Here is a 27462-nt window from a genome sequence, read left to right on the forward strand (position 1 = left end):
TGAGGATTAGGGTGGCTGCTAGAAAAATATATTATAAAAAAGAGAGAAATACTCATATGTCAAATTCAATTTTGCTGATCTTTATGTAAAGATTCAAATGCAAATTTGAAAAGTATTGATACAATTTAAATTAAATTGAAATACAGTCTCCCAATAATGGAAGGTGGTTGTGCTTTCTTAGTTTGCTGTCCTGCTGCCGAGCCTCTGAACAATTTTAAACTTCTGCTCTCCCTTTATTTGAATCTTTGTCTTTAAATTGTACTTGGACTAGACATCCTTTCAACTATAGGACTGCTCTTGGTAGAATAGAACACATGTCCACTCTCTTTGGGATGGCTAAACCTTAATCTAGGTCTGAAGATTGGAAGCACAGAAGATGGGATACATTAGGAACTAGAAGTATAGTAAGCACTTACTGTCTAGTTGAACAAACAAGGTTATAAATCCACATTTCCCGAGACTGCAGTTTCTTTGGCAGACAAATTCTTCACAGGAAAGCAAGAGGTGAGATCTTGGAAAATACCATGTATAGTCAGGGGAATAGATTTTGGGGGTAGACACCAAGACATAAGTAAATTCCATAATCTACAACAGCACAAAGACATGCATGTTCCTTGTCCAATTATCATCAGGTAAGTTATTGCTATGTTATTAATCAGACACAAGGTCCTGTAGAAGCCATTCTTATGTCATATTACGCAAATATATGGACAGACATTTTGCATTTTTATGGTTTACATTTCTTTTGACTTTTTTGTTCTTAGTACTAACATTAACATTGAGGTCATAGCTTTTTTTAAAGCAACAGCAGTGTTTTTTCATCACTACCATTGAGGCCAGTACCGTTGGAGGCACTACAAAGGAACAAAAAATCAACAGAAATAGCTTGATTTATGGAAGATTAGATGTTAGAATGGGGGTTGGTAAAAAAGAAAGAAAAAAGAAAGTGGGTAGGTAACCCAAAGAGCACTTATGTTCCCTAAGGCTGTTTTACACTCCCAGGGATTTCTGTTCCCCTCAAATGTTTTGTTGTTCTCACAAAATTATTAATCATATCCTCAGTGCCTTCTTGATATACAATTAGCTATTTAGCTCTTCTTCCAGTTCCACTGCTTTAGAGCCATTATGCCACATACATTTGGAGTGGGAGTCCATTTTGCCCTCAGTCAGAGAGGTGGATACAAATATATGAACTTGCTAATCACATACACTGGAGACATATTTGGGGGGGGGGGATGTAATTAGCTATTTTGGGTGAACAGGGGGGGTTTCAGGCACCTGAATGATGGCATTTTCTGTCATTTGTTCATTCTTACTTTCACTCAAATATACTAGCCTTCTAGACATTATTGAACTGCCTTCTGTTTCATTATAGGTAACTTAGCACTGATTGGAGTAGCAGTCCAACAACATTCAGAAGATGATAAGTCGCCATACCTACTCAAGTAATGTTGGGCTTTGGTTGGCACAATTTCTATAAACTAGTATAACTCATAATTCTATTTGTTTGCAAGCCTATTAACTATGAAGAGTAAATAATTAATCACCAATGTCACTGGCATATTTAGTGCCATGAGTAATCAGCAGTTGCTTCAAGGAATAGGTTGTGGAGTGAAATACGTATAGTTGCTACAGAACTTGTTTCACTAAACCTGAATTTCAACTTTATCAGCAAACCTTTACTTTGATAGGGAGCAGCTTTCTGAGAGATCTGGCCAAGCATTACAACAGTCTATGTTACTGCCTGCCAGACTATTTGCAGGTACCGTTTTGTGATTGGGTCAAAATACTTCATTAATACGAATCCTCTAAGTAGTGTTTAATATTAAATTGGACAAATTTGGTGGGTCTTGGAACCAAATTCCTCTTACCACCTCCAAAATGACATGAACTTCACTACTACTGCCCCACTAAAATTTGGTGGCAAACTGGACTCTCTCCTTTAAAATATGCATGTTTTAGAAGGAGGTTCCTGGATTGCTGCCCAGATTCAGTGATATGGTATAGAGGGGTGGGAAGGGTGGGAAGGGAACAGAAGCAGCCTGAAGGGCCACATGAAGCCTCCAGGCTATGTGTTGCTGTAAATACTTGTATCTTAGAATCAAAACGGGTATTTTTATACACACCAATTGCAGTTTCATCTGTTACACTTATGTCTTTGCACACAGTTGCCCATCCAAATGGGAAAGTAGGTTGTTGAAGAAGTAGAATGATTTATTAGACTACTTGAGATTGCCCCATTGCTATCCCCATTCTAATTCTGATAGACTCTCTCTCTCTCTCCCCCCCCCCCCCCCCCTTATTGGCAGGAGTAGAAGCTAAAAGTTTTGGATGGGGAGTCTTCAGGGGAGAGAGTTAATTGCCCATCTGTATATACTTGCTGCTTTGAAATTTTTGTGGGAGAAAGGCAAGATACAGATTGAATTAGCAAATAACCATATATGTATTGTAAGTCTGATGAGTTGTTTGCCCGCCTTGAGTTCCTGTATTGGAAAAAGATCAGGGGAAAAAAATAAAGCAAATAAATAAATAATACAATGGAATTTGGGTCCTTCCAAAACCACTGTTTGTAAAGCGATGCAACAATTTGCATGACACATAGTTTAGCAATAAGAACAACCTTCCACATTCAAGATGAAAATAATTTCCAAGAGATTTTGCTTCCAGTAGGATGCATTAAGGAAAGTGATGTAATTCTCTTTCTGGCCTTTGTAGAATTCTGAAATGCTTCAATTTGATATCACCATATCTGTGAGTACTTCTGTATTCACATGAGTTTTTATGGTTATTTAAAATCCTCATAAGATAGTACTGGACCAGTATGTTGATGCTTCTTGAACTATCAGGTGAATTTTGAGAAAGTTGGAAATACCAATCTTTTCTTTTCAACCAGTGTAATTCATTATTACCGGTAAAGCATGACAGAAAAAGTGTTTATAATAATTCCACCTCTATGAAGAAGTAACCATACTATTTTAGTTCATTCTTTTCTTCATCACATTTATTACACTAAATTCGAAGTTCATTGTAGCTTTCTAAAAACAAACATGATTTTGTTGTTGTTAGTGCTGCAGGCTAGTATTATAAATAAATATGTGTGGGAATTTAACACAGCAATAAGTCTTCACTGGGGAACCAAGTGGGGAATACAAGTACTTCAGTTATTAATAAAACAACATTCAGAATTGTAAATTAAAGCATTTGATCTGAGGAAACCATATTTTTGTCTGATATTCAAGAAGTTGTTTAAATATTAATTATGCTTCATTATAACTGGGTTTTTTTAAAAAAAATCTTGTTATGTATGCCATGCTTTTCTCCACTTTTGAAGTGTGCATACTTGATGTAAAAATAATTACAGCTGCACATTTCATCTACTCTTTATACTTAAAGTTTGTAGGATTTATTCATATTTTGACATACTATAATTAAGTATTTCATTATAGTTTTGTGTTGTATTGAGCAGCATTTGTAAATACCTGGTAAATAGAGTACCTTTCTCAGGCATGTGTTGTGGGATACAACCAAGGCTAATGTAAATAATCTTGCATGACTTACTGCAGGGGTCCTCAAACTTTTAAAGCAAAGGGCCGGTCCACAATCCTTCCGACTGTTGAGGGGCCAAATTATCATTTGGGGAAAAAACCCGAACCAATTCCTATGCACACTGCACATATCTTATATGTAGTGCAAAACAACAACAATAACAATGAAAGAACAATATAATATTTAAAAATGAAAATAATTTTAACCAACATAAACCTATGAGGATTTCAATAGAAAGTGTGGGCCTGCTTCTGGCCAATGAGATAGTCAGGTTAATTAGGATTGTTGTTGTTGTTGTGTGTCTTCAAGTCATTTCAGACTTTGGGCGAGCCTAAGTCCAAAATTATTTATTTATTCATTTACTACATTTACTTACTACATTTATATCCCACCCTTCTCACCCCGAAGGGAACTCAGAGCAGCTGTATGTACATACAATATATTATATTATTAGCATAGCACAATATTGGCATTATACTATATTGAACTATACCACTATACTGTAATATTATATGTAATATATAACATATAATCAATATTATTATATGATGTTATTGTTAGTATTGTATTGTATAAAATGATAATATTATTATCAGTATTATATGCATATACAATATATTATATTGTCAGGCTCACTTCAAAGGACCAGTCTGAACGCAGATCAGAGATAGCTGCTCTCAAATCCAATCTTTATTGAAGAATACATGACTTTGGAAAAGTCGAGAATGACCTAATGTTTACATACATCCATTTTTATCACCTCTGATGCAACGTAACACCACACGCAAATATCATCATCAAACCCCACCCTCTGGATCACATTACTACTATTCCCACACACTATACCAATTATAATTGTTTACACTTTCAACCCTGAGTTCCCAGGCTCATACTATCTTCTCCCGCCAGGTGCTGTCAGGGTTATTTATGTTATGACGCCAGGTCCAGGGCTCGGAAATTCAGCCCTGGGATCTGGCTCCATGACATGGCGCCTTCGTTTTCTTCATCCTCCTCTTCGGTTCTTCTTTCATCACAATCCTGAAATAAATCAAACAATAACTCTATGTGTCCATTTTGTCCAAAGTCCCCATATACTTTTTCAGTAAGTTGCGATGGAATACTGGGTGTATTTTCCCTAAACTCTTTGGCAATGCCAACTGGAAAGTTACTTCATTGATAACACCCTGTATTCTGAATGGTCCAATATATTTGGGGCCCAATTTTCTCGAAAGTAGCCCCAATTTGATGTTTTGGGTACTTAACCACACTAGATCTCCCTTCCCCAATTTATCGCCTTCCACTCTTTTTCTGTCTGCGAACGTTTTATACTTTTTATGTGCCTCCTTTAAGGATGCAGTCACTTGACTCCAGCATTCTAGCATTTGAGCTTTCCATTTCCCTGCCCCTGTTTCTTCATCCTCTGTCCATCTTGGCAACTGGGGCAAAGGCTGTATTTCATACCCGTAAACTACTTCAAAGGGAGTTTTATTTGTTGCTGAATGTATAGTCGAATTAAAAGCTAGTTCCGCAAAAGCCAGCCACCTAGACCAGTCATTTTGTCTCATGTTAGAGTACATTCGAAGGAACTGCCCCAGTGTCTGTTGAGTACGTTCCACTGCCCCGTTTGTCATGGGGTGAAAAGCAGAACTTAGACTCCTTTCTGCTCCTAGCATTTCCAAGAATTTTTCCCAAAATTTTGCTGTGAATTGAACTCCTCTGTCACTGACCACTCTACTGGGACATCCGTGAAGTTTGTAAATATGGTTTATGTATAATTCAGCTAGTTTCTCTGCCGATGGTAATTTCGTCAGTGCTATAAAGTGGGCCTGTTTAGAAAACAGGTCTAATACTGTCCAAATATAACGATGTCCTTTGCTAACCGGCAGTTCCCCCACAAAATCCATAGCTACACATTCCCAAGGTCTGGTAGGTTCCGCTACTGTTTGTAATAATCCCATTGGCTTCCCTCCTCTCGATTTATTTCTGGCACAATCGTCACATTGAACAACATGATTCTTTATGTCCTTCCTCATTCCTGGCCACCAACAATGTTTTGCTATTGCCTTTGTTGTTTTTGTAATTCCTGTATGACCAGCGCTCTGGTTATTGTGAAAACGATGCAAAATCTTAATCCTTAATATTGCTGGGATATACAGTTTCTTGTTCACAAACCAAAATCCCCCCTTCTGCTCCCCCTTTTCTGCGTTGGATTCGATCCACTGATCTCCTTCATAAGACTGTTTCAGTTCGTTTCCCCAACTATTTTCCCCGTCGATTTCAACAGTAGCAGTGTTCTCTTTTTGGGTTTGCGCTCTTGTCCTGACAACTAAGCCCCATTGTTTATCAGAGAATATTGTTCCCTCTTTGGCTGTGGTTACGCCTTCGTGTTGAGGCATGCGTGAAAGAGCATCTGCCAAGACATTCCGCTTCCCTTGGAAAAATTTTAATTGGAAATCGAACCTGCTGAAGTATTGTGCCCATCTAATTTGTTTGGGGGACAATTTCCGAGGCGATTTTAAATACTGGAGGTTCTTATGGTCAGACCAAATTTCAAATGGGATTCCGCTTCCTTCGAGGAAGTGTCGCCAGCATTCTAAGGCTTTTAATATGGCTAATGCCTCCTTTTCCCATATGGGCCAACATTTTTCAGTTTCACTGAACTTCCGGGACAAATATCCACAAGGTTTTAAGTTCCCATTTTGATCCTTTTGCAATAGTACTGCCCCGTATGCACAGTCTGAAGCATCGCAATGAATTATGAAAGGGCTCCTTATATCGGGGTGTTTTAGGATGGGTTCTTTTGTGAAGCATCCTTTTAGGGTTTCAAATGCCTTTTGGCATTCTGGCGTCCAACTCAGTTTGGCGCCAGGAGCTTTCACTTTTGCTGTCTCCCCTTTCCCTTTTGTTTTTAAAAGTTCAGTAAGGGGTGCGGTTATTTGCGCGAAGCCTTTTATGAAGGATCTATAAAAATTTGCAAACCCCAGAAATGATTGCAATTGCCTCCTCGTTTGAGGTACTCCCCATTCTTTTACGTCTGATACTTTAGACGGATCCATAGCTAACCCTTCTGGAGATATCCGATACCCCAGAAAGTCGATTTGAGTTTTATTAAATTCACATTTGGACAGTTTTGCGTACAGCTTTGCTTCCCTTAGTCTCTGCAAAACTTCCCGGACCAATTCCACGTGCTTTTCTTTATCTTCGCTCACGATCAAGATATCATCAAGGAATATGAATACCCCTCGGTACAACAATGGGTGTAGTATTTCATTTATAAGCTGCATAAAGCAACCCCCGCCATTTTTTAATCCAAATGGCAAAATTTTATATTCAAAATGGCCGAATGCGCAGGAAAATGCAGTTTTCCAAGTATCCTCAGGTTTGATTCTTAATTTATGATATGCTTCAATTAAATCAAGTTTAGTAAATATGCTCCCTTTCTTCAATACGGTGATTAAATCCTTTACTAAGGACATAGGGTATTTATTGTCCTTAGTAATTGCATTTAAATTTCGATAATCAATGCACAATCTTAGGGAGTTGTCTTTCTTTCTCCTAAATAACACTGGGGCTCCGAGAGGAGAATTGGATGGCTTAATGAAGCCTCGCGCCAGGTTCTTATCGATATATTTCCTCAATTCCTCCTTCTCCTGAACAGACATGGGATACACTTTTGGTTTTGGTAAGTTTGCTCCTGGGGTTATTTCAATTTCTACTTCTATATTCCTCTTGGGAGGTAATTTACTTGCCTCTTTCTGATTGAAAACATCCACAAAGTCTCTGTATTCAGGAGGCAATAGCCGTGGGTCTATTTCCCCTGCTTCATCTCCCTCGTCCTCCTCTCCTGCAATTTTGCTTATCTCCCATTGCGTCTGTTGTTCTTTAAATGCTAGGCTCTTTCCTCTCCAATCTACTTCAGGATTTGCCTGTTCGAGCCACGGTATCCCTAATATTACGTGGTATGTGGCGATAGGGGCTATCACAAAGGATATTCTTCCTTCCCATTTGCCTATTTTACATGGGACCCCCCGTATTTCCTTTGTAGATACTTCCCCAGCCGCAACTGATCCATCTAGCTGTGAAAATGCAATTGGGGAGTCAAGCAACATCTGCTGGCATTTCAGCGCTCCTGCTAGTTCCGGAGTTATAATGTTCCTAGAGCAACCACAATCCACGAATGCCCTGCAGGTGGCCCGGTTTTCTAGCCCCGATAGGCAAATTGGCACTACTAGCATGCGTTTGTCTCGACTCACCAGCCTTTCCGAAGATTTTGGGGCTTGCACCTCCTCCTCCGCGCGCCTCCCGGTTGCTGGCTTGGGCTTTGAGGGTTTTGGCGGCTCCCCCTTCCGGGCCCAACATTCTGCTGCTCGATGGCCCGTCTTCCCACATACAAAGCATCCCGGTTTGGGTTTGTTGTCATCTCCTCTGAAGGGGATCCCCGGCCTCCCTCCGGGCTTTTCTTGCTTCCTCATTTCTCCTCGACCTCTCGCCACCGGTCTTTGCTGGCCGCCGCTGCCCCTGAAGCGCTTTACTTGGGCCAGGGTGGATTCAACGCGCCCCGCTAGTTGGATCCAGCCCTGGAGTGTTTCGGGGTCATCTCTGTGCGCTGCCCAGCTAAAAACCTCGGGGCGTAGTCCCTCTTTAAATATCTCCACTTTGGTCACTTCAGACCACTCTGGTACCCTTTCCGCGAGGTGGAGGAATTCCTCTGCGTACTCGGGCACCGTTTTGTCCCTCTGCTTTATTCCTTTAAGCTGGTCTCGAGCCCTCAGTTGCTCTAGCCGGTCTCTGAACCGGTTTTCTAGTGCGGCGAGGAAGCGGGGCACTGACCTCAGGCATGGGTCGCGTCTGGCATGTAGTTGTACATACCAGCTGGCAGCTCCTCTCTTTAGTGTGTTGCCGATGGCTCGAACCATGCTTGCTTCGGAGGGGAATGTGTGTGCATTATCTTCCATGTATCCTCTGATGCTAATGAGAAAAAAGTTCAATTCAGATGATTCCCCTCCGTATTCTAGTTTGAGATCTTCCCTCCTTTGCATCCACTCTGCGGCCCGTTGATGCTGTCTGGGGGGCATGGGGAAGGGTTGCATCGGGTTTCCTTGGGCGGCCCCTTTGAACACGCCGCGCCCCACTCCGGTAGTCGTTCTGCGCGGCTCCCGACATTCTGCCGCTGCTGTCGGCCCTTCCACCCATCCGAATGCGGGCCTCGCTGTAGTCCCCGCACCTCGCCTTTCCTCGTCGTACGGCACATCCTCCTCCTCTTCCTGGATCTCCGGCTCCTCTCCGCCTTCGTCTGCTAATCCACTGGACCCGATCCCTGGCCCCAGTGGCCTTTCCACCCCGACACCCATTCGGGGGGTTGGAAGTTCTGTTGGAGTTGGCGGCCTCAGAGTTCCCAGAGCTCGCTGGCGCTCCATTTCGCGGGCCATTCTGTCTCGGAACTCCAGCTCCCGCCAGTATTCCTCATCTCCCTCGTCCCTCGCCGCCACGGGACTCTGCGTTGATGCGCGCTGGCCCCTCTGGCTCCAATCTCCTTCTTTACTTGGCTCTCTCTCGGCGCCATATCGGATGGGCTCTTTTTGGAGATTCTCTTCCAATAGTGGGACCAACCTCCCCACGGTTTCCGACAGCCTGGATAAATTAGTTTCCAGGATGGATAACCGCAGGGCTACGGTCTCTGGCATGCTTCCTCCAGATCCCCAACTGGTTTCTGCAGCCGCAGAGACGCCTCTTCCTCCTCTGGGAATCCTCTGAGTCACGCCGTTCGGCCTGGGGTACCCCGTAGAGGAAGCTACGGCTTGCAACGTCTCTTCTCCCAACGGCCGGGCCCCTGCTCCATTTGGGCTTTGATCTCCTTCTCCACTCATTATCACTTCACTGCGAATCCGCAGGAGGGTGAGAACGGGATTCTCGACTTAAATGTCAGGCTCACTTCAAAGGACCAGTCTGAACGCAGATCAGAGATAGCTGCTCTCAAATCCAATCTTTATTGAAGAATACATGACTTTGGAAAAGTCGAGAATGACCTAATGTTTACATACATCCATTTTTATCACCTCTGATGCAACGTAACACCACACGCAAATATCATCATCAAACCCCACCCTCTGGATCACATTACTACTATTCCCACACACTATACCAATTATAATTGTTTACACTTTCAACCCTGAGTTCCCAGGCTCATACTATCTTCTCCCGCCAGGTGCTGTCAGGGTTATTTATGTTATGACGCCAGGTCCAGGGCTCGGAAATTCAGCCCTGGGATCTGGCTCCATGACATTATATTATTAAAACGGATATTAAAATATTATATTATAAATGAGGGTGAGGGCCAGGTAAATTACCTTGGAGGGCCACATCCGGCCCCCGGGCCTTAGTTTGGGGACCCCTGACTTACTGTTAGTAGGCCCTAGCCAGGGGGCTTTCCAAAATACAGATGACACCTCCTTGGGATGAATGCAAAGGGGGCATTCTAAGTAATTTTTGTCTCGGTTGGAAGACTACGTGACACCACAGTATATGCTGATTTACCCTTGAAGGGCAAAAGTTAAAATTGCTGGAAGAAATATTAACAACCTTAGATATGCAGATGATACCACTCTGATGGCTGAAAGCGAGGAGGAGCTGAGGAGCCTTCTAACCAAGGTGAAAGAAGAAAGTGCAAAGGTTAGGTTACAGTTAAACATCAAGAAAACTAAGATTATGGCAACCAGACTGATGGATAACTGGCAAATAGTGGGAGAAAACGTAGAGGCAGTGACAGACTTTATATTTCTAGGTGCAAAGATTACTGCAGACACAGACTGCAGCCAGGAAATCAGAAGACGTTTACTTCTTGGGAGGAGAGCAATGACCAACCTCGATAAAATAGTGAAGAGTAGAGACACCACACTGGCAACAAAAGTCTGCATAGTTAAAGCAATGGTATTCCCCGTAGTAATCCATGGATGCGAGAGCTGGACCATAAGGAAGGCTGAGCAAAGGAAGATAGATGCTTTGGAACTGTGGTATTGGAAGAAAATTCTGAGAGTGCCTTGGACTGCAAGAAGATCCAACCAGTCCATACTCTAGGAAATAATGCCCGGCTGCTCACTGACGGGAAGGATATTAGAAGCAAAGATGAAGTACTTTGGCCACATAATGAGAAGACAGGAACGTTTGGAGAATATCATGATGCTGGGGAAAATGGAAGGAAAAAGGAAGAGAGGCCAACCAAGGGCAAGATGGTATCCTTGAAGTGACTGGATTGACCTTGAAGGAGCTGGGAGTGGCAACGGCTAACAAGAAGCTCTGACGTGGGCTGGTCCATGAGGTCACGAAGAGTCGGAAGCGACTGAATGAATAAACAACACCCTTGAAGGGATAAATATTAATATCTATTCAAAACTATATTATCAATCATTAAGAAAGCATTTATTGCCATTAGCATGTAGTTCAGCCCTTCTTTCTAATCCTTTCTGCTCCCATATAAACACTGAAGCTCAATAGTCCTTCATGAATACACACATTTTCACTAGTTATCTTATGTATTCTCTTACAATGCCACAGTGTGTGGGTGCATGTCTAAGGCAGCTTGTAGTATTAGAGATTAAGCCTCTGATCTTAACATCTCTTTTCTCCAACAGCACACAAATTTGTTCCTATGTCCTCTGCCATGATAATTCTATAACATGGCAGTAGTATTGTGGCAGGAATTTTCCAGGCTAGCAGCTAACAACCATCCCAGTGAATTTTGTTTTTTTGGACTTTGGGTATTTTGTTTGCAAAAAGGTATTACTCCTGAATCTCACATTGTACTTTTTGTGGCATTATTCTTTTGAGCAGCTCACTTACTATTAGTGTGGTTATTGTTTGAGTGCATGTGAGGCATTTTGTTCTCAAAATGTGCTTAAAAATTCATATTTTCCTGGCACAGCAAGAATTTCCTCCAATAGGTCGAGCTGATGTACCTTAAATTGTGCTCACACTCCCAAATACTCCTGCAAGGTATAGAAAGAGTCCGAGATTTCTGACTTGCTAGTATTCTGATTCATGAAAACAGCTTATGAAGGATTCATTAGAGAAAAACAAAGAAATATAAATGTCTAGATTCTTGCATGATAGCATGCTTATTTGCTAGCAATAAAGATTACATAGAAGTTGAGGTGAAGAGACTGAAGACTACAGAGTTGATATTTCACTTGGCTATAACTCAAATTCTCACTCAGCCTCCAAATTGACTCCTCCTGTGTTGCATTAGTATAACCAACCAATATTTACTGTATCTTTTCTATTTTTAAAAAGGAGTATTTGGATGGAGAAGGTAGAGTGTGGTCAGTGTACCCCCACTGTTTTTGCATTAGTCCTAAAACATCTGAGGAGATCATCAGGGCTGGTGAAATCTGGCTCCTTCTTCCCTCTAGGAGATATGTTTTGAAAATAAAGGGCAGTATTTATACTTGAATTGTTTAATGTATGCAAATTGGACCTGTTTTCAACATAGACCTCATGTTATTAGCAACAGGAGTGAGATTCCTACTATATGATAGTAGACTTCTTTTTTCCAGTTGGCCTCTTTTGTTCACAAAATTGCTCAACCTCAGACTCATACTGCTGTTTGGACCCATTTAGAAATTATGCTGCAGGATGTCCTTCCAAAGCCACTGGAGGTAGCCTTAGTTTTCTTTTTAAAAAACAATTATATCAGAACTGTAAAAATACAGTATCATGAAGCTACTGACTGAAGTCATTAAGAGTCTTGGGGTGAGGTGCCTTTGCATGTTAATGTCACTAATTTCTCCTTGTCATTGAAATTACCCAAGGCTTCAGATACAGGTGCCACACCAATGTCTGGATGCTGTAACAAACAGTGCCACATCCAGATGAATAATAAGGTACACTGACGGTGGATGTTAATAAGGTAGAGGATCTGTGGACTGACATTTCTCAGGTCCAGGCACTAGGTAAGTGGTCTGGCCTAAATGGAGTCACACTTCCTGAAGGAAGACGGTGTGACTAGAGACCCAGATGTACTCCGTGGTTCAGGTTGTTTGGCAAGATTTGTTCACAAAGGGTTTGCCTTTGTCTTCCTCTAAGTTGAGAAAGTATGACTTGCCCAAGGTCACCCAGTGAGTTTCCATGGCCAAGCAGTGATTTGAACTGTGATCTCCAGAATGGTATTCCAACACTCAAACCACTACACCACTCTGGCTCTCTTTTTATATACCATCTAGAAATTAAACTGAACAGTTATCTTTCTTTCTGATACAATCTGTTAAATGTGAGTGGAATTAAATGGGCCATACTGTCCATTGCACATGAATCACAGAGTTGGAAGAGACTACAAGGGGTATCTAATCCAACCTCCTCCTTTGCAGCAAAAGCACAATCAAAGCACCCTTGACAGATGGCCATCCAAGACCAGTGCGTTTTTCTTATTCGTATATCATTCAGTTCAATACAGGAAAGAACAGAAACATGACGAGATGAAATAGGAAAGTTGTGTCACTTATCTCATTGACATGACAGTCATAATTCTGGCCTTCCCCCCTCCCCCAGTTAGGCAATTTGTTTTCTCTCAATTCGGCAGCATATTGGACTATTTTTAGTTACAACTTTCATTTGTTTATTTGAAATGTTACAGTTAGACTACTTGTTAATGAAAGAGTGAACTTTGTAGCAAGTTATAGGATGATATTAGCTCTGCCCGCCATCGAAGGTGTGGATTCTACAGATGGCAAAGTATAGTCTCAGTATCTGCTTGTTTGCTCCCTATCCTGTTTATATCATATTTACGTTTTACATCTGAGAGACCTTGGATAATGTTGGCATCTGTTTCTTCCTGAATACTTTCTAATGAAAATCTTGATGTTATCTCCATTGTACCTTAACAATTCTTGTTTGGAAAGAGTACGTCCTTCATTAGTATCTTATTTTGGTTTATACTCATGTCCTCCTCAATTCACCTAAAAGATACTTTAATCCATCTGCATAATGCCTCCTAGTTTTAATCATCCTGTATTGTCCTGAAGACTGTCAGAAGAAAATCTTTCTAGTGAGATCATGGATTAATTAGTGGGGAAAGAAAAAGAGCTGCATGATGAGCATTCCCATTTAGACAGAGAACTCCTTGGGAACATATGGGCCTCAATGATGAGCTAAATGTTAACAGCTTTGCTTTCAGTTTGTAACACAAAAGCAACAAAAGACCTTTCCTTCTTTGTTTAGGTTGTATATTGAATGACACACAATATGTATAAGGACACCTTAGGAGACTGTGATACTTCATAGAAGTGGATTTTTATGCTAATAAAATCAATGAATGAATATACTGCTATCTTCTTCAGAGTTATCTGGAGAATATATTTCTTTGATATATTCTTAGGGCTGCTATATTCCTACTTAGCTAGAAATAAGTGGCATTGAACATAGTTGGGTTTATTTTTAAGTAAAGATGCTTCAAGTGTTGCCTTGCAACAAATCTAATTTCTTAAATGACTTACCTCTGAAAGGAGCAGTAATATTCTGGGACCTGAAATACTTGCCTTGTTCAGATGATAATTGTTATCAGAAAAAACTTCTGATTTTTGTTCTTGTTAAACCTGTTTGGTCCTCAAAAAAGACTCCTCCTCTTCTTGTAAAGGCCTTATTAGGTCAGCCATGGGAGTAACAATAATGTGGGGGATGGAGAGAGGTTTTTTGTTGTTGTTTTTTTTAAATTCTTCTCCATCTCGCCATTACCCCAGCATGCTCATGCGTTCAGATCAGGTGGTTGATGTATAGCAATGCACAAGTATGCCTAGATGTGGTACTAATAAGAGTTGTAGTTCATTGAAGTGATTCATATGAGGAATGCAGTACATTACAGGCATTATGGTACATTACAGAATGTTTCGTTTTCATGGAGTTTCATAACATCTTCTTTTGGAACTTGTATGTAGAGAGGAAGATAATCCCCATGAAGCAGTTCTTTAAACCTCTTGGGAATTCCATAATGCTACCTTAGTTGATGATATGAGTGGCTGCAATTTGACACTGTTTAGAATTTACTGGGGTGCCTGCATGGGAGTAGTTACACATATTTAGTGTTCTGAAAGATAGCTTCATGATTGCTGGTCTTTGAAAGAGGAAGAAGGTATAAAAGGAAAACAAATGAAGCTGAATGTGGGAAACAAATGAAGCAGATGGAAAGGATACAAAATGGATCAAATCCGCCTGATGCTGTTTTTATTGTCATCTTATTGTTCTCAGTGGCTACCATCTGTCTTATTTTAATACATATAACATTTCTATCAGGCTTTACCATAGGCAGAGATGGAAATCAGGTGCGCTGCTAACAGTATAGCATTGTCAGCGATAGCATTCTCTTTCATAAATTTATGTTCAAGCTGATGGTTATAAAATTTGTAACTTTAAGAAATGTTACCTAAATTTCCCTTTTCCTCCTACACTTCATCCCATTTACTTTATGTCTTGTGTTATGTGATTTACTATGAGCCTGCAGGCAGGAACTATCTTATTACTGATCTCATGTAAGCAAATTGCATGAATAGTAGGGCAGAAATTCTTTGGATGAATAAATGTTTGTGATAATGTTGGCTACAGCTCTGTGGCACTTCCTTTCAAAGGAGTGCCAAGAGAGTAGTTGTAGAAACACTGATGACACAGGCTAGAGCTGTTCAACATTTAAAACAATACAGAATGTAGCAGAATAATTGTTAAATTTAGCTTGTTTTCTGATGTTCTAAGCTTTCATGAGATTGTCTGTCCAGTATGCTAATTCATATTACTTCCACCTGGGTTAAACTACAAATCATTAAATCAGCTATGGTCTTTGTTTCTTTTCAAGAAGAACTTCAGACCAAGAGAATCTTTATATAGCTGTCAAGGATACTGTTAATAATTTTTGAGAGTAATTATAATAATTATAATAAATTCGTATAGAAAAACTACAAAACATTTTACTGCTATACAAAGTTTAAAACTGCCCTTCATTGTTGCCAGAGTGATATAGGATTATAAAATAATTTAGAAATAGCAATAGTAAATAGAAAGGATAATAAAAGAATGTAGAAACAGTAATGAAAGCACACCATCAGTAATTGTTTCCTCAATGTAATTAGATTGGGCTGGGGAATCTTTTAACTTTGTACTTCAGGAAATGTGAGCCACTTTCAATATCAAATCCTCATCATTTGCTTTACGGTGTTATTACAGCATAAGCTTTTGTGGACAGTGGTCCATTTCACCACACTTTGTTCTGTTGAATTACTAGTATATATGAGCTGAGTTATGAGTACATCAAGCACTTGAGTTCTCACAGAGATTAATTCTTACATACAAGGCTTTTTTATACTGTAAAACAGAAGTATTTTTAGAAGTTTTGATAACAAGCTGTGGGGAAATAGTGTCCTCAGCAGTAAATTTACTAGAATTTTTCTGGGGTTCTGTTACAGTTGCTTGTTTCAAGCACCCTGCAACCAGGACAACACTACAGTCATTATTTCAGAGAACCTTAATTTGTAGTGTCTTGGAAACCCTTTAGTTGAGGTACTGCTTAGGCCCCTTCCACACAGCTGAATAAAATTCACATCAAACTGGATTATATGACAGTGTGGACTAAGATAACCCAGTTCAAAGCAGATATTATGGATTATCTGCTTTGATATTCTGGGTTATATGGCTGTGTATAAGGGCCCATAGTTTAAGAGGTAGGGGACTAAAGCTGCTTTCACCAGAATCGGTAACCTTATTCTCCTTACTTCAACTCCCTTGGTACCTAATCTGCTCCAAAGACTGAGAAAGACTGTGCACCAGAGTTTTAGAGTGCACTACAGGAAGGAGAAAGTTTGGCAATTGTGGTAGAAGCTGTAGACTCTGCCACTGGTGCTCTCAGAAGCTTTGGCCTACAATTCCCAACCTTCCTGACAATTGAACACCTGGCTGACATTAATAGAAGTTGTGGGCCAAAAGATCCTCTGGAACAAAGGGACTGTCTTGCTTACTCCCTGGAATTTCAGCAATTTGCCTATCTTCCGCTCCTTCATTTCTGTTAACTTAAAACTTTATATCAGCCTTTCTAAGCCTCATGCCCTTTGTTTGATGCCAAGTTGGCTGGGGATGATGTATAGTTTGGGAGAAATAGCAAGATGAATTTCTGAATTGATTGTGTGTATAGATGCATTTAAGTCTTCTTTTGAAGTAGACTCTGGTTCATAGAGTATTCTTGATCAATGAATGGTTATAATTTTAAACTACTTTATAAAACAACTAGCTGTGCCCGGCCACGCGTTGCTGTGGCAAAGTGGTGGTGGTATTGGTTAAAAATTGTTGTGTAATTTTTATTTGACGTTATTTGCATTTTTTATTAATTTTATTGTAAGTTATATTTTTATTTATTATATTTCATTATTTTCTTGTATTATTTTTAGTTATTTTCTGTTATTATAGTATTTTATTGTATTAATTTTTAGTGTTTTTTATTATTATTTTTATTGGGTTGCTAGGAGACCAAGTTAGAGGAGCTTAGCCTTCTAACTGGCAGCAATTGGATAAAAGCAATTATTCCTCTCTCTCAAATTAGGACTTTATTTTTCTTTTCTTTTTGTTGTATCAACCTAGAGGCGTGGATGATGGGTTGTGTTGTCAAATTTCGAGGTTGGAGGGCCTGTAGTTTTGTTGTTTTGTGGGTCGCCTTGATGCCATCACCCTTTTATATATATAGAAAACAAAAGTTCAGTCAACTGAAATAGACTGAACTTGTGTTTTGTTTTTGTTTTATAATGTGTTTCGTTTTTGTTTTATAATGTGGCTTTCCACAGATCTAGATTTTAATTTGACTTTTTTTTCCTAATAATCTGCCAATGTGTAATCCTAACATTCATAAAATTAAAAAACACAAATTATTTAAAGTAAAGTGAATAAGGGGATTCTCTATTTCTGATTCTTTTTACCTTTTCATATTTACAATGTAAAATTATTTTTTAAAAAAATACTGTTTATAGATGACAGTGCCTCTGCCGCAAGCAGCATGGAGGTGACGGATCGCATTGCTTCACTGGAGCAACGTGTTCAGATGCAGGAAGATGACATCCAGCTGCTCAAGTCAGCTCTGGCAGATGTAGTTAGGCGCTTGAATATTACAGAGGAGCAACAGGCCATGCAGAACAAGAAAGGACCTACCAAAGGTATTGGTTCCAAATTTTTCTATCAATGTAAGACCCTTTACAGTAAAACAACCAAAAAGGGCAGGTACAGTGTAAAATGTATTTATAAACATTTGTAAACAAAGGGAAGGAAAAATAATAATAAAATGTAAAATGGCACAATACAGTGCAGTTGTAAAAATAAATTGCATTTTGAGGGCTGAACCCATTCTGCAAGACCAAGATACCAGACATAGTACTTGTATGGGTCAAAAAGGCCAGAACCTTATTGGTTGCCGCTGTACAGTCAGCTGATTCAATCATATGGGTCCAAGATCCACACATTGACAAGCATATATCTTGATTGATGAGCCTGTAATCCAGCCCATTGCAGAAACTGTGGGATGACAGGAAAGAAACTACATGGGCACTTATCTCCCCCCCCCCCCAAATGATGGTCATCCCCTGCCATCAGGATATCTTGTAAAAAATATTTTAAAATCATTAGTTTTAATCAAACAATCTATAAAACTATTTTACAAATCTTTTAATAGTTTATTTGCAACCTTTTGCTCTGTCTTGTATTTTCTTTGCTTATAACTGTAATAGGATTTAATCTATAAATTAGTGTAAGACTTAAGCAAGTGTTGAGACTGCAACATGTTGGTACCATTAAGACAGGCAAGACTGGGGTATATCCACACCTACAAAAATGGATGTTCCCACTTATCTTGTGAAGGAAGTCTTGGCTTTATTTTATACTCTTCTTTATCCTTTGTTCCTCACACTGAGACTGTAGCAAAGTTGTGACAGTTTTTTCTTTATAACATTGCCAAAATTGAACCTTTTCTTTCTGCTATGAATTATAAGGTAAAGGTAAAGGTAGTCCCCTGACATTAAGTCTAGTCATGTCTGACTCCATTTCTAAACCAAAGAGCTGGCATTGTCCATAGACACCTCCAAGGTCATGTGGCTGGAGTGCCGCTACCTTCCTTCCGGAGCGGTACCTATTCTTATTGCTTCCCTCCTTTCTTACCACCTTTCCTGGCCTGAGCAGAGTTCATCAGCAACATGGGAAAGCCATTTTGGGCGCTTGAGGTTGTGCACAGTGAGTGGCCATTTTTAATAAGGTGTTTCTACATAAACTACTCTGCTGAGACCCTTATGGCCATTTTTAATAGAAGCTTACAACTTCTCTGCAGAGAAGCTTATGCAGAAGGGCCTTGTTAAAAATGGCTGCAACCGCTCCACCTCACCTCACGTGACCCAAAGGGGTACCCCACTGGTGAATTCTACTCAGTCTGAAAAAAAGGCAAGGAAGAAACAAGAGACGCCTTTCTTACTGTAGTTTGGACCGGGGGCCGGAGGGGGGGGGGAATGGAATGGGAGTGTTTCTTGTCACTGCCTTCATTCTGGGTTCCCTTTCTGAAACATGTACAAGTCAACCTAATTTATGGGGGGGGGGGGGGTAATTTTTGTCAACAATTTTTTGACTTGCACACAAATATATATGCTACATCTCAAGTGTTACTTTTCATTGCAGTTTAAGAATCCATTTTTAAACACATGACTTGTTGCAGTGATTGCAGGCTGAAGTAATATGATTAATAATATAATTAATCAATTAAAAGATAAATGTAAAACTGCAAAAAATGTAAAACTGCAAACCTTCCTTGGTTTTGCTTAGCAGACATTATCCATTACTTTGTAATTTTGGATATCTATTTTATCTTTGTTTTACAGCAAGACCCCTAGTACAAACACTGCCTTTAAAGACTACTGTTAATAATGGAACTGTTTTACCAAAGAAACCCAGTGGCTCTCTACCTTCACCATCAGGAACAAGGAAAGAAATTGTATCACCAGCAGCAAAAAGGTAATAAATATCTATCTCTCTAGTGGTCTGTGTATAGTCTCTGCTTTCAGTTCTGAAATTGCTCCTTTGAGTATTTTCGCTGTCTGGATATTATTTTTAAGATAAATTTACAGATAATTAAGCCATGTTACAATTGGAAATACTGTTGAAATATCTTTTAAGTTATTCACGCTAGATGAATTAGCCAGGATTAATGTTGTTGCAGGAAATCCTAAAGCAGTACGAAATTAAGGCTGTTATTTTCTTGCGTCTGTAATTTGAAGTTAGAAGCAGAAAATGTTTACTTAGAGGTTTTGTAATCTATTATGAAAATGAGTTTTCATATCAAATTAACAGAAAAAACCATTTGCTTTAAGTGTATTACAGTACAGCTGTAGTGCCCTTTCATTTGATTCTGCAGCTAAATTGTAAACAGATATGATCTCTTCTTTTGCCTTAATTTTAAAAATACATTTGCAGGCATGACAAGCAATCAGTGATTCCTCTCCAAACAAATGCAGTTAAAACCATACTCGTTTCTATCTTAATATTTACGACTGCCTTTCAGATTCTCATCCAAAATTAACTTACTAGTCTTAACTAATTGCAGTAGTGGACCTTGGCAAATTCCATTGTACTCAATGGTTGTAACTTGGGGCTAAAAATGGGATTTAGGCTTGTGTTCTTACTTTGTCTTTTTCTTTTAAAATAGCTGGTTCTATATTTGTTGTTTGCTTGTCTAGCCTCTGCCCAGTGTCTTCATCTGTGGTTCTTTCACGATGAGTCATGCCTTTGAATGGCAAGTGACTACACAATTCCTTGATCTCATTTGCCAAATCACTTTGTCATTATTTTTCCCCCTCTGAGAATGGGAGTAAAGTATTCATAGAATGTACTTACCATGGACATCAGATCTTATAAGGGCTGGGCAGTTACCAAGAGCATGAGAACTACATGCAGAATCTTGGTGGACTGTACTGCCCACTGAACTTTACCCACCCTTGAAAATTTAATTTTAAAATGCCCCCTCCCCTCAAATAAATTAGAACTATGGGGCTCTAAGGATATAAAAAGCATATGTCCAAAATGCATCAGTTAGGGGAAATGAACAAAGCTGTATATGATTATTTATTCAGATTTTCTTATATTGAATTTTCAAAGATTTTGCGAAGATAACATCAGCTTATCTGTCCGAACGTGTCTCCCGCTATGACCCACCTCGAAGCTTAAGATCGTCGGATGAGGCCCTGCTCGCGGTCCCGTCAGCCTCACAGGTGCGGCTGGCGGGGACGAGAGACAGGGCCTTTTCAGTAGTGGCTCCCCGCCTATGGAACGCCCTCCCCATTGAAGTCAGACAGGCTCCCTCCCTCCTATCCTTCCGTAGGAAGGTAAAAACTTGGTTGTGGGGCCAGGCTTTCGAATAAGAATCAGCAGCATTAATTACTATTATGTATACTGGAACTCAATTGACAGACCCAGTCTTTTAAACTTGTACACGCCTATCTATATTTTATAAATGCATTTTATGAATGTTATATGTAAGTTAATTTTTTAACTGATTTATAGTGTATTGTACTGTTTTTATATGTCTGTTTTATTGTAAGCCGCCCTGAGTCCCCTGTTGGGTGAGAAGGGCGGGATATAAGTATTGTAATAATAATAAATATAAATAATAAACATCTTTGTTCATAATAATATCCCTGTTTTCTGTGACTGGAAAAGTGAGAGAATTGTGAGCAAAATGTTTCTTTGAAAGCATGAAAAGTCTTACTACTAGATCCACTTAGACCATTGTTTCATCAATCTTTAAGAATAGTAAAATTATGTTCTCGGTAGCTTCCATACTTATCTGAGTTCTAGTGTGACTGTTACAATTTAGCAAGATTCATTTGCATCAATCTTGTGCTGATGGGACATACTGGAAAGACAGTCGAGCGTTGGCTCTCAGACAATGTTCAGTTTATCTGGGTGGCTGGCACCGGGCATACAGATATAACATGAGCTTTCAAAATATCTTTCATATTAGGAGTGAGGCACTCTGTACAGGGGGTATTGTTATCACTAGTGTAAAACCCATCTCCATTCGATCTTTACTTAGAACTTTTCAAATATGTTTTTAATTGTTATTATATTTCATGATTTTATATGTTAGCTACCTGTTTTCAAGAAGATAAAAATTCATGAAGTTACATATGACATCAGTACATAGAGACATCGTTTTTTCAAAATATTTCTTTGTGTAACTTCCTATTGTAATAGGAAAAGGAAATGAATGATGCTAATCTTCACAAATACTACAGAGGAGGATTGGAATCATGTCCCTAACAAGCTGCAGGTATTCTCATGGCCATTGGTATGGGCCCCTCTGCCCCTACTCTTTTGTCTTTTGATCATGAATCAGAATAGCTATTCCTGAAAGGAACAGTGACTATCTTCTAGAGCAGAATTTCTCAAACTATTATCCTCCAGATGTTTTGGACTTCATCTCCCACAATTCCTAACAGCTGGTAAGATGGCTGGGATTTCTGGGAGCCGAAGTCCAAAACACCTGAAGGAGCACAGTTTGAGAAAGACTGCTCTAGAGTTTGAGGAGAGGCCTTATCCTCCCTCCTTCCCAAAAAAACTCCAGAAATGAACTTCTGCTCAGTTAAGGGGTTTAGGCACTAGTGTGAGATAAATCGGCCTCTTAATCTTCTTAAGTTGTTTATTAGGTCTTTACAAACAGACTTCACTGAACTTCTAGCTTTTCTAGTTTGTCTCCAAAGCAGTTGATGTGAGATAATATATGAATTAGGAGTATTGTATATAATTTTCCTCTGAGAAACTATTTCAATCTTAGAGAACTTCATGTTGCAGATTGAACCATAGGGTGAAAACCTAGAACTAACTGTAAATCCTTGCTGGTTGTACATACAGTGAAATCAATGCAGTTATATACATTGTACAGTTTATGACCTAGCTTACATAAATACATGCAACTAGGCTGAAGATGGTCCAACTGCCATAGTTTCTTTATGCACTGAAAAAATATACCACTGTATATTCAGTCTGGTCTGTCACAAGATTTGGGATTGGGCCATATCTCAGTAGTCAGAAGAAAAAGGCCACAAATTCAGACTTTGATAGGTAGGACTGAGAAGTATTCTTATCTGAAAGGTAAAAGAAGTACTGACGGATATTGCAAACCAAACTGAACTAGGTAGAACATTGTTCCAGCTCAGAACAAGCTCCAGTCATATTTGACGATACACTGGCATGCATAAGTGATTCTGAATCATTGACTTTCACAGAAACATAAGATGCTTCCATTTTAATGGAACTTTCTGTAGTTCTAAATTTGGTGGCTCCAGGGAAATATTGTTAATCTGCGTTTGAACTAGCACATCCCTGACAATTTTAATAGCAGTTTCTGTAATTTGTAATTCAGCAGCTCTAGGCAGATATTGTTCATTTGAATTTGAAGTAGTACAGATGCTTTCCTTAGGGACCCGAAATGTTATCTGGTGAGAAACATGCACTGGATTTAAAAGAAATGCAAATGAAATAGTTCCCAAATTTTATATTTAAAGCTCTTTAATTCTTACTTAAAGATGTATTGATTACAAATGGCCCATACATCAAATAAGATCAAGTATAAAATGTGACAACTGTTTATTATGGTGTCAGCCATGTGGAAAGAGTAAATCAAAAAGCTGAAGTTTACCCACAAGCATTTCTCAGTGATGTGGGGTCGAATTGTGGAGATGAAGCTCTTATGCTAGTCTGTGGAGATTGAAGGGGGAGAGGGACAAATTTGGATGATTGTGCTTTTTACTCAATTTGGCCAGTGTGTGGAGAGAATAAAATCATAATGACCTTGTTGTCTCAAGCATATTCAATTTCAGGAGATCTGTGATGTGAGTCTTCCATCTCCATATAAATCCATGTGTGACCTAAATCTTCTTCATCTGTCCCTCTCTGTCTCTGGAGTTTCCATTTGTTTCTTTAACCCAGATTGGCCAATATTCTCCTATAGTAAGGGAGAATATTAGCCAGGCTGGGCTAAAGAAACAAAAGAAAGTAAAAGGAAAAAGGTAAGACTACAGGTTGATATCAAGAATTAGATACAAGTTTTAAAACGTGGCCAACATCTTATTTTTTTTAAAGATTTTGGAATATCTGTATTTGCATATACATAGTACATGGGAGATCGAGGGAAAGGGGCTACTAACATGTCCAGAACCCACAGCCCTGATGGGGGAAGGAGAAGAGAGGAGTGGAGAGGACTCTACTTACACAAGACCCATGTAAAAAGCTTGTACCTCAGACACTTCCTTGATGGTCAGCACACTTTCTGCTCTTTGAGCAAAGTAGCCAGAACGGGAGGGGAAAATGCTTCCCACTAAGTGTTTTCCATTCTCTTTGGGATGGATACAGGTGGCATCCAATGTAGTTGCTCTGTGCTCACCTTTGGGGCCTGTTTTCTGGGTGCTCACCCTGCTGCACACTGCAATTGGCTAGGCAGAAGGCAAATGTGGGAGTATCTTAGGCATTGCTTTGTACAGAGGAGTACACTCCGCCTCTCTCCCCCCCCCCCCCCTTACCAGGGCTGCTTGAGGAAAAACTCAGTGGGTGCTACATATGTGGCTAGCTTCTGTTCCCCAAAAGCCCAAGTGGGCAGCTAGCTGAAAAATATTCAGATTTTGGAATGTTATCGGAGAAGGGGAACCCAATTGTCGATATGAAATAGGTGATTATTTTAAGAAGGTAGGAGCCCCCAGTGGCGCAATGGGTTAAACCCTTGTGGCAGCAGGACTGCTGACCGACAGGTTGGCAGTTCGAATCCGAGGAGCTGGATGAGTTCCTGTCTGTCAGCTCTATGACATGAGAAAAACCTCCCACAGGATGGTAAAAACATCAAACATCCCCTGGGCAACGTCCTTGCAGAATGACCAATTCTCTCACACCAGAAGCGATTTGCAGTTTCTCAAGTCACTGATGACACACACACACACCCACAAATATATATAAGAAGGACCTTACAGTCGAAATAATTTCCTGGGTACTTCCAAAAGGAAAAGTCCCATTGACATCTTTGGGCCAATATTATCAATGCAATACTTCATTGTCATCCATCTTCTTATTGTCCAAGTGAAAAGGAGTTGCATTATAATTGTGATTTCACCTTGGTGTGGATTGTACTGATTATGCAGGAATAGTAACTCAAGGTGGGACAGAGTTTCCCTGGTTGTGAAATGATCATAATTCCTTTCCTTGTGTGCTATTAAGAGCTTTTTTTCAAAAAAAATTTGCTTCTGCATAACATTGCCACATTTTCATGTCATTGTTTTTAGTAACCTGTGTTTTAATATCTACAATGATTGGGGAGTGTTGGTTTCATTTTTTGCCTGATATACTGTTAAGATAGTTGATATGTCTGGCACTGCAAATCATTATACATTACTCATGCTGTGTGTCTCTTTCTGTGCAATTTATAATTTATACTCTCCACATCATATTGCTACTCTTCTATTGTATTTCCTGTTTGTCTTCTGTTCACCACAACTGTTTGTTTTCATTTTTAAAAAGTTTTTAAAACAAAAACAACTTGAGATGTCTACATACTTTGTTTAAAGTTATGTATGAAAGTGCTTTGCAAACTTTTTGTAGAGCTCTTAGCAAATAATTAGCTTGACTTGCCAAAGTACTTGATCGAGGAACTGTAAAATAAGTTCCTTAATCCTGTTTCACATAATATGCTGATTGCATGAAATGTTTATGTCTTGTACTGTAACTTTTATAGATGTTCTTTGTCTTTACATTCTTATTTTACTGCATTCACTTTTATTCTGCTTTGTTTATGCACTTCTCATTCATGGATTAAGCAGGTCTGTGAATCTTCTCAATGCATGCAAACTGAAAAAAACTGCTTTAAGGTGAGGGATTCTTACTTATTGGTGTCTGTGTCCTATAATTCATGATGAAATAAGCATCTTGCTGTATTAATAGTATGTAATCCTAACCAGCTCCTTAACATTTATTTTAGGAAGTGAAATAACATTTACTTTTAGGACATATTAACATTATTTCTTCTGTGTCTATCACTAACCTTTCCTGCTTCTTGTTAAAGATTCTTTGATAATCCATATGCCTTTGTTCATGAATGATCAGACTATGTTGTAGCTTGTATTCTTAAAATAGGATCTTACCTGTTGTCTTGTTTGCAGGTTTCCTAGAATATTTTAGCTACTTTTCACACAAGTCCTAGATGCATGTCGTTACTAAGAGAAAATGCATGGTCCAGTCGGAGTCTTCAGTATGCCTTTGAATTTACTCAGAAGAACTAATTTTGGAAAATTCCCTGTCTAACTGAATCTTAGAGAGAATCTACACTGCAGAATTAATGCAGTTTAATATCCCATTAGCTGCCACAGCTCAGTGCTATGGAATCATGGGAGTTGTAGTTTAATGAACTAAACTTAAAATATCTCTTTCAGAAAATTTGACTATTTCCCCTTATTTTCCTTATGTTTTCAAAACCAGGATTAAAAAAAATCTAGGAGACAGTATTTCTCTCTCTTCCAATAAAATCCATTACACGTTTTTCTTTCTTCCCTGCAGGAGTTCCCTTTTATGACCTTTTTTCTTTTTCTGAATCAGTATTTTAAAAATTGTTCCTTAATTGAGCCTGGAGGACAAAACAAGGGAAATTAAAGGGTGCTTTGAAACTGCCTGCTCTCATTCCTCAATTAATAAAACACACCTTCATTTTAAAAAAATGTCTACAGCTGGAAGGTGACAGGAAAGGAACTTGGAGAGAGTGATATTTGAAAGGAATACTGTATATTCTTAGGGTGCGAATTGGAGCAGCTGTCATTCCTGTGGATCTTTAGTTGTTGTCGGTGACGTGTTCAAGGAGGGAGGGTTTTGCTGGAGACGAGAGCAAAAGACACCCCATGTGGGAAGCAGCTGCACACATGAACAAGGGGGAAAGACTAGAAAGAAGTGACTGGTGTGGCAATGCTCCCACTCTTTCCTGCCCCCCACTGCTTCAAACAAATTGGTAGCATTCCTATAAAGCAGAGAGAGGGAAGAAAATCTTGGAGATGCCATTCAGAATGAGAAAACATAGACTTTGTGCCAAGAATCCACAGGAGTTTGGATAGCCATATTCAGTTGCTGGTAAGGTGCTTTTCCTTGCTGGGCATCCTTGGTTGCCAAAAGGCCAAAAGATGATATTTCCCCTCAACTATTGGTGAGTGGATTTGTTGAAGACATCTATTTGGACTAAGAATATTATGAAAAATTAAATGGAGAAATTCTAAATGTAGGTGGAACTTTATAAGAAAGTTCCAGTTAAGCATTTTTGCTGCTTTTATCACTGACTTCACTCCCAGCTGTACACTTCAGTAGTCAAGCAGCTTAACATGAAAGAATGTGGGCAGTGCTTTAGATCCCTTTTGCAACTTCTTTTTCCCAAAACAGCAAGGATTTAATTTACAGGTTCTAGAATCTTCAGGGAGAAAAATGCTGTATAAACACTTCTGCATGTTCCTCTATCTTTCCAAAGATGGGTTAGAAAAATCAGCTCAAAATAGATAACTATTTGTACTCTGGAGAGACTGATTTGTTGGCTCAGAATAATACATAATATGCATAAATGAATGTCTTTGTTTTTTTGTTAGCACTGTCAAAAGAACCAACTCAACTGAACGAATGTCTCCTGGAGGTCGAAGAGAAAGCTATGGAGATTCCAAAGGTAGCCGCAATCGAGCTGGATCTACAAGCAGTTCATCAAGTGGTAAAAAGAACAGTGAAAGGTAAGATTAGCTATATTTTGCAGTTTCTCTTACTAAAATGAAGTTGAATTCCATGTACACTTTCCAGATGGATACAAACAAAAGGCAGATCTGCCCCCCCCCCCGCCCAAAGAGAGAGAAATAAGTAGGAAAAGTT

The 27462-nt window shown here is 39.4% G+C and overlaps 1 protein-coding gene across 7 annotated transcripts in view; it reads left to right on the forward strand.

Annotated features, from left to right (window-relative positions):
- Positions 1–27462, forward strand: part of eml1 (EMAP like 1) — a 149666-nt gene that overhangs the window by 88206 nt on the left and 33998 nt on the right. For 4 of the 7 annotated variants that reach the window (XM_062968464.1, XM_062968461.1, XM_062968462.1 and 1 more), the window contains exons 2-5: positions 17532–17714; positions 19416–19548; positions 25395–25442; positions 27192–27326. In XM_062968464.1, the coding sequence (XP_062824534.1) occupies positions 17532–17714; positions 19416–19548; positions 25395–25442; positions 27192–27326 (499 nt within the window). The remainder of the gene's footprint in view (positions 1–17531; positions 17715–19415; positions 19549–25394; positions 25443–27191; positions 27327–27462) is intronic. The other 3 variants (XM_062968467.1, XM_062968463.1, XM_062968465.1) reach the window with 1 other exon arrangement.

This window comes from Anolis carolinensis, chromosome 1 (genome assembly GCF_035594765.1).
Source record: "Anolis carolinensis isolate JA03-04 chromosome 1, rAnoCar3.1.pri, whole genome shotgun sequence".
NCBI lineage: Eukaryota > Metazoa > Chordata > Lepidosauria > Squamata > Dactyloidae > Anolis > Anolis carolinensis.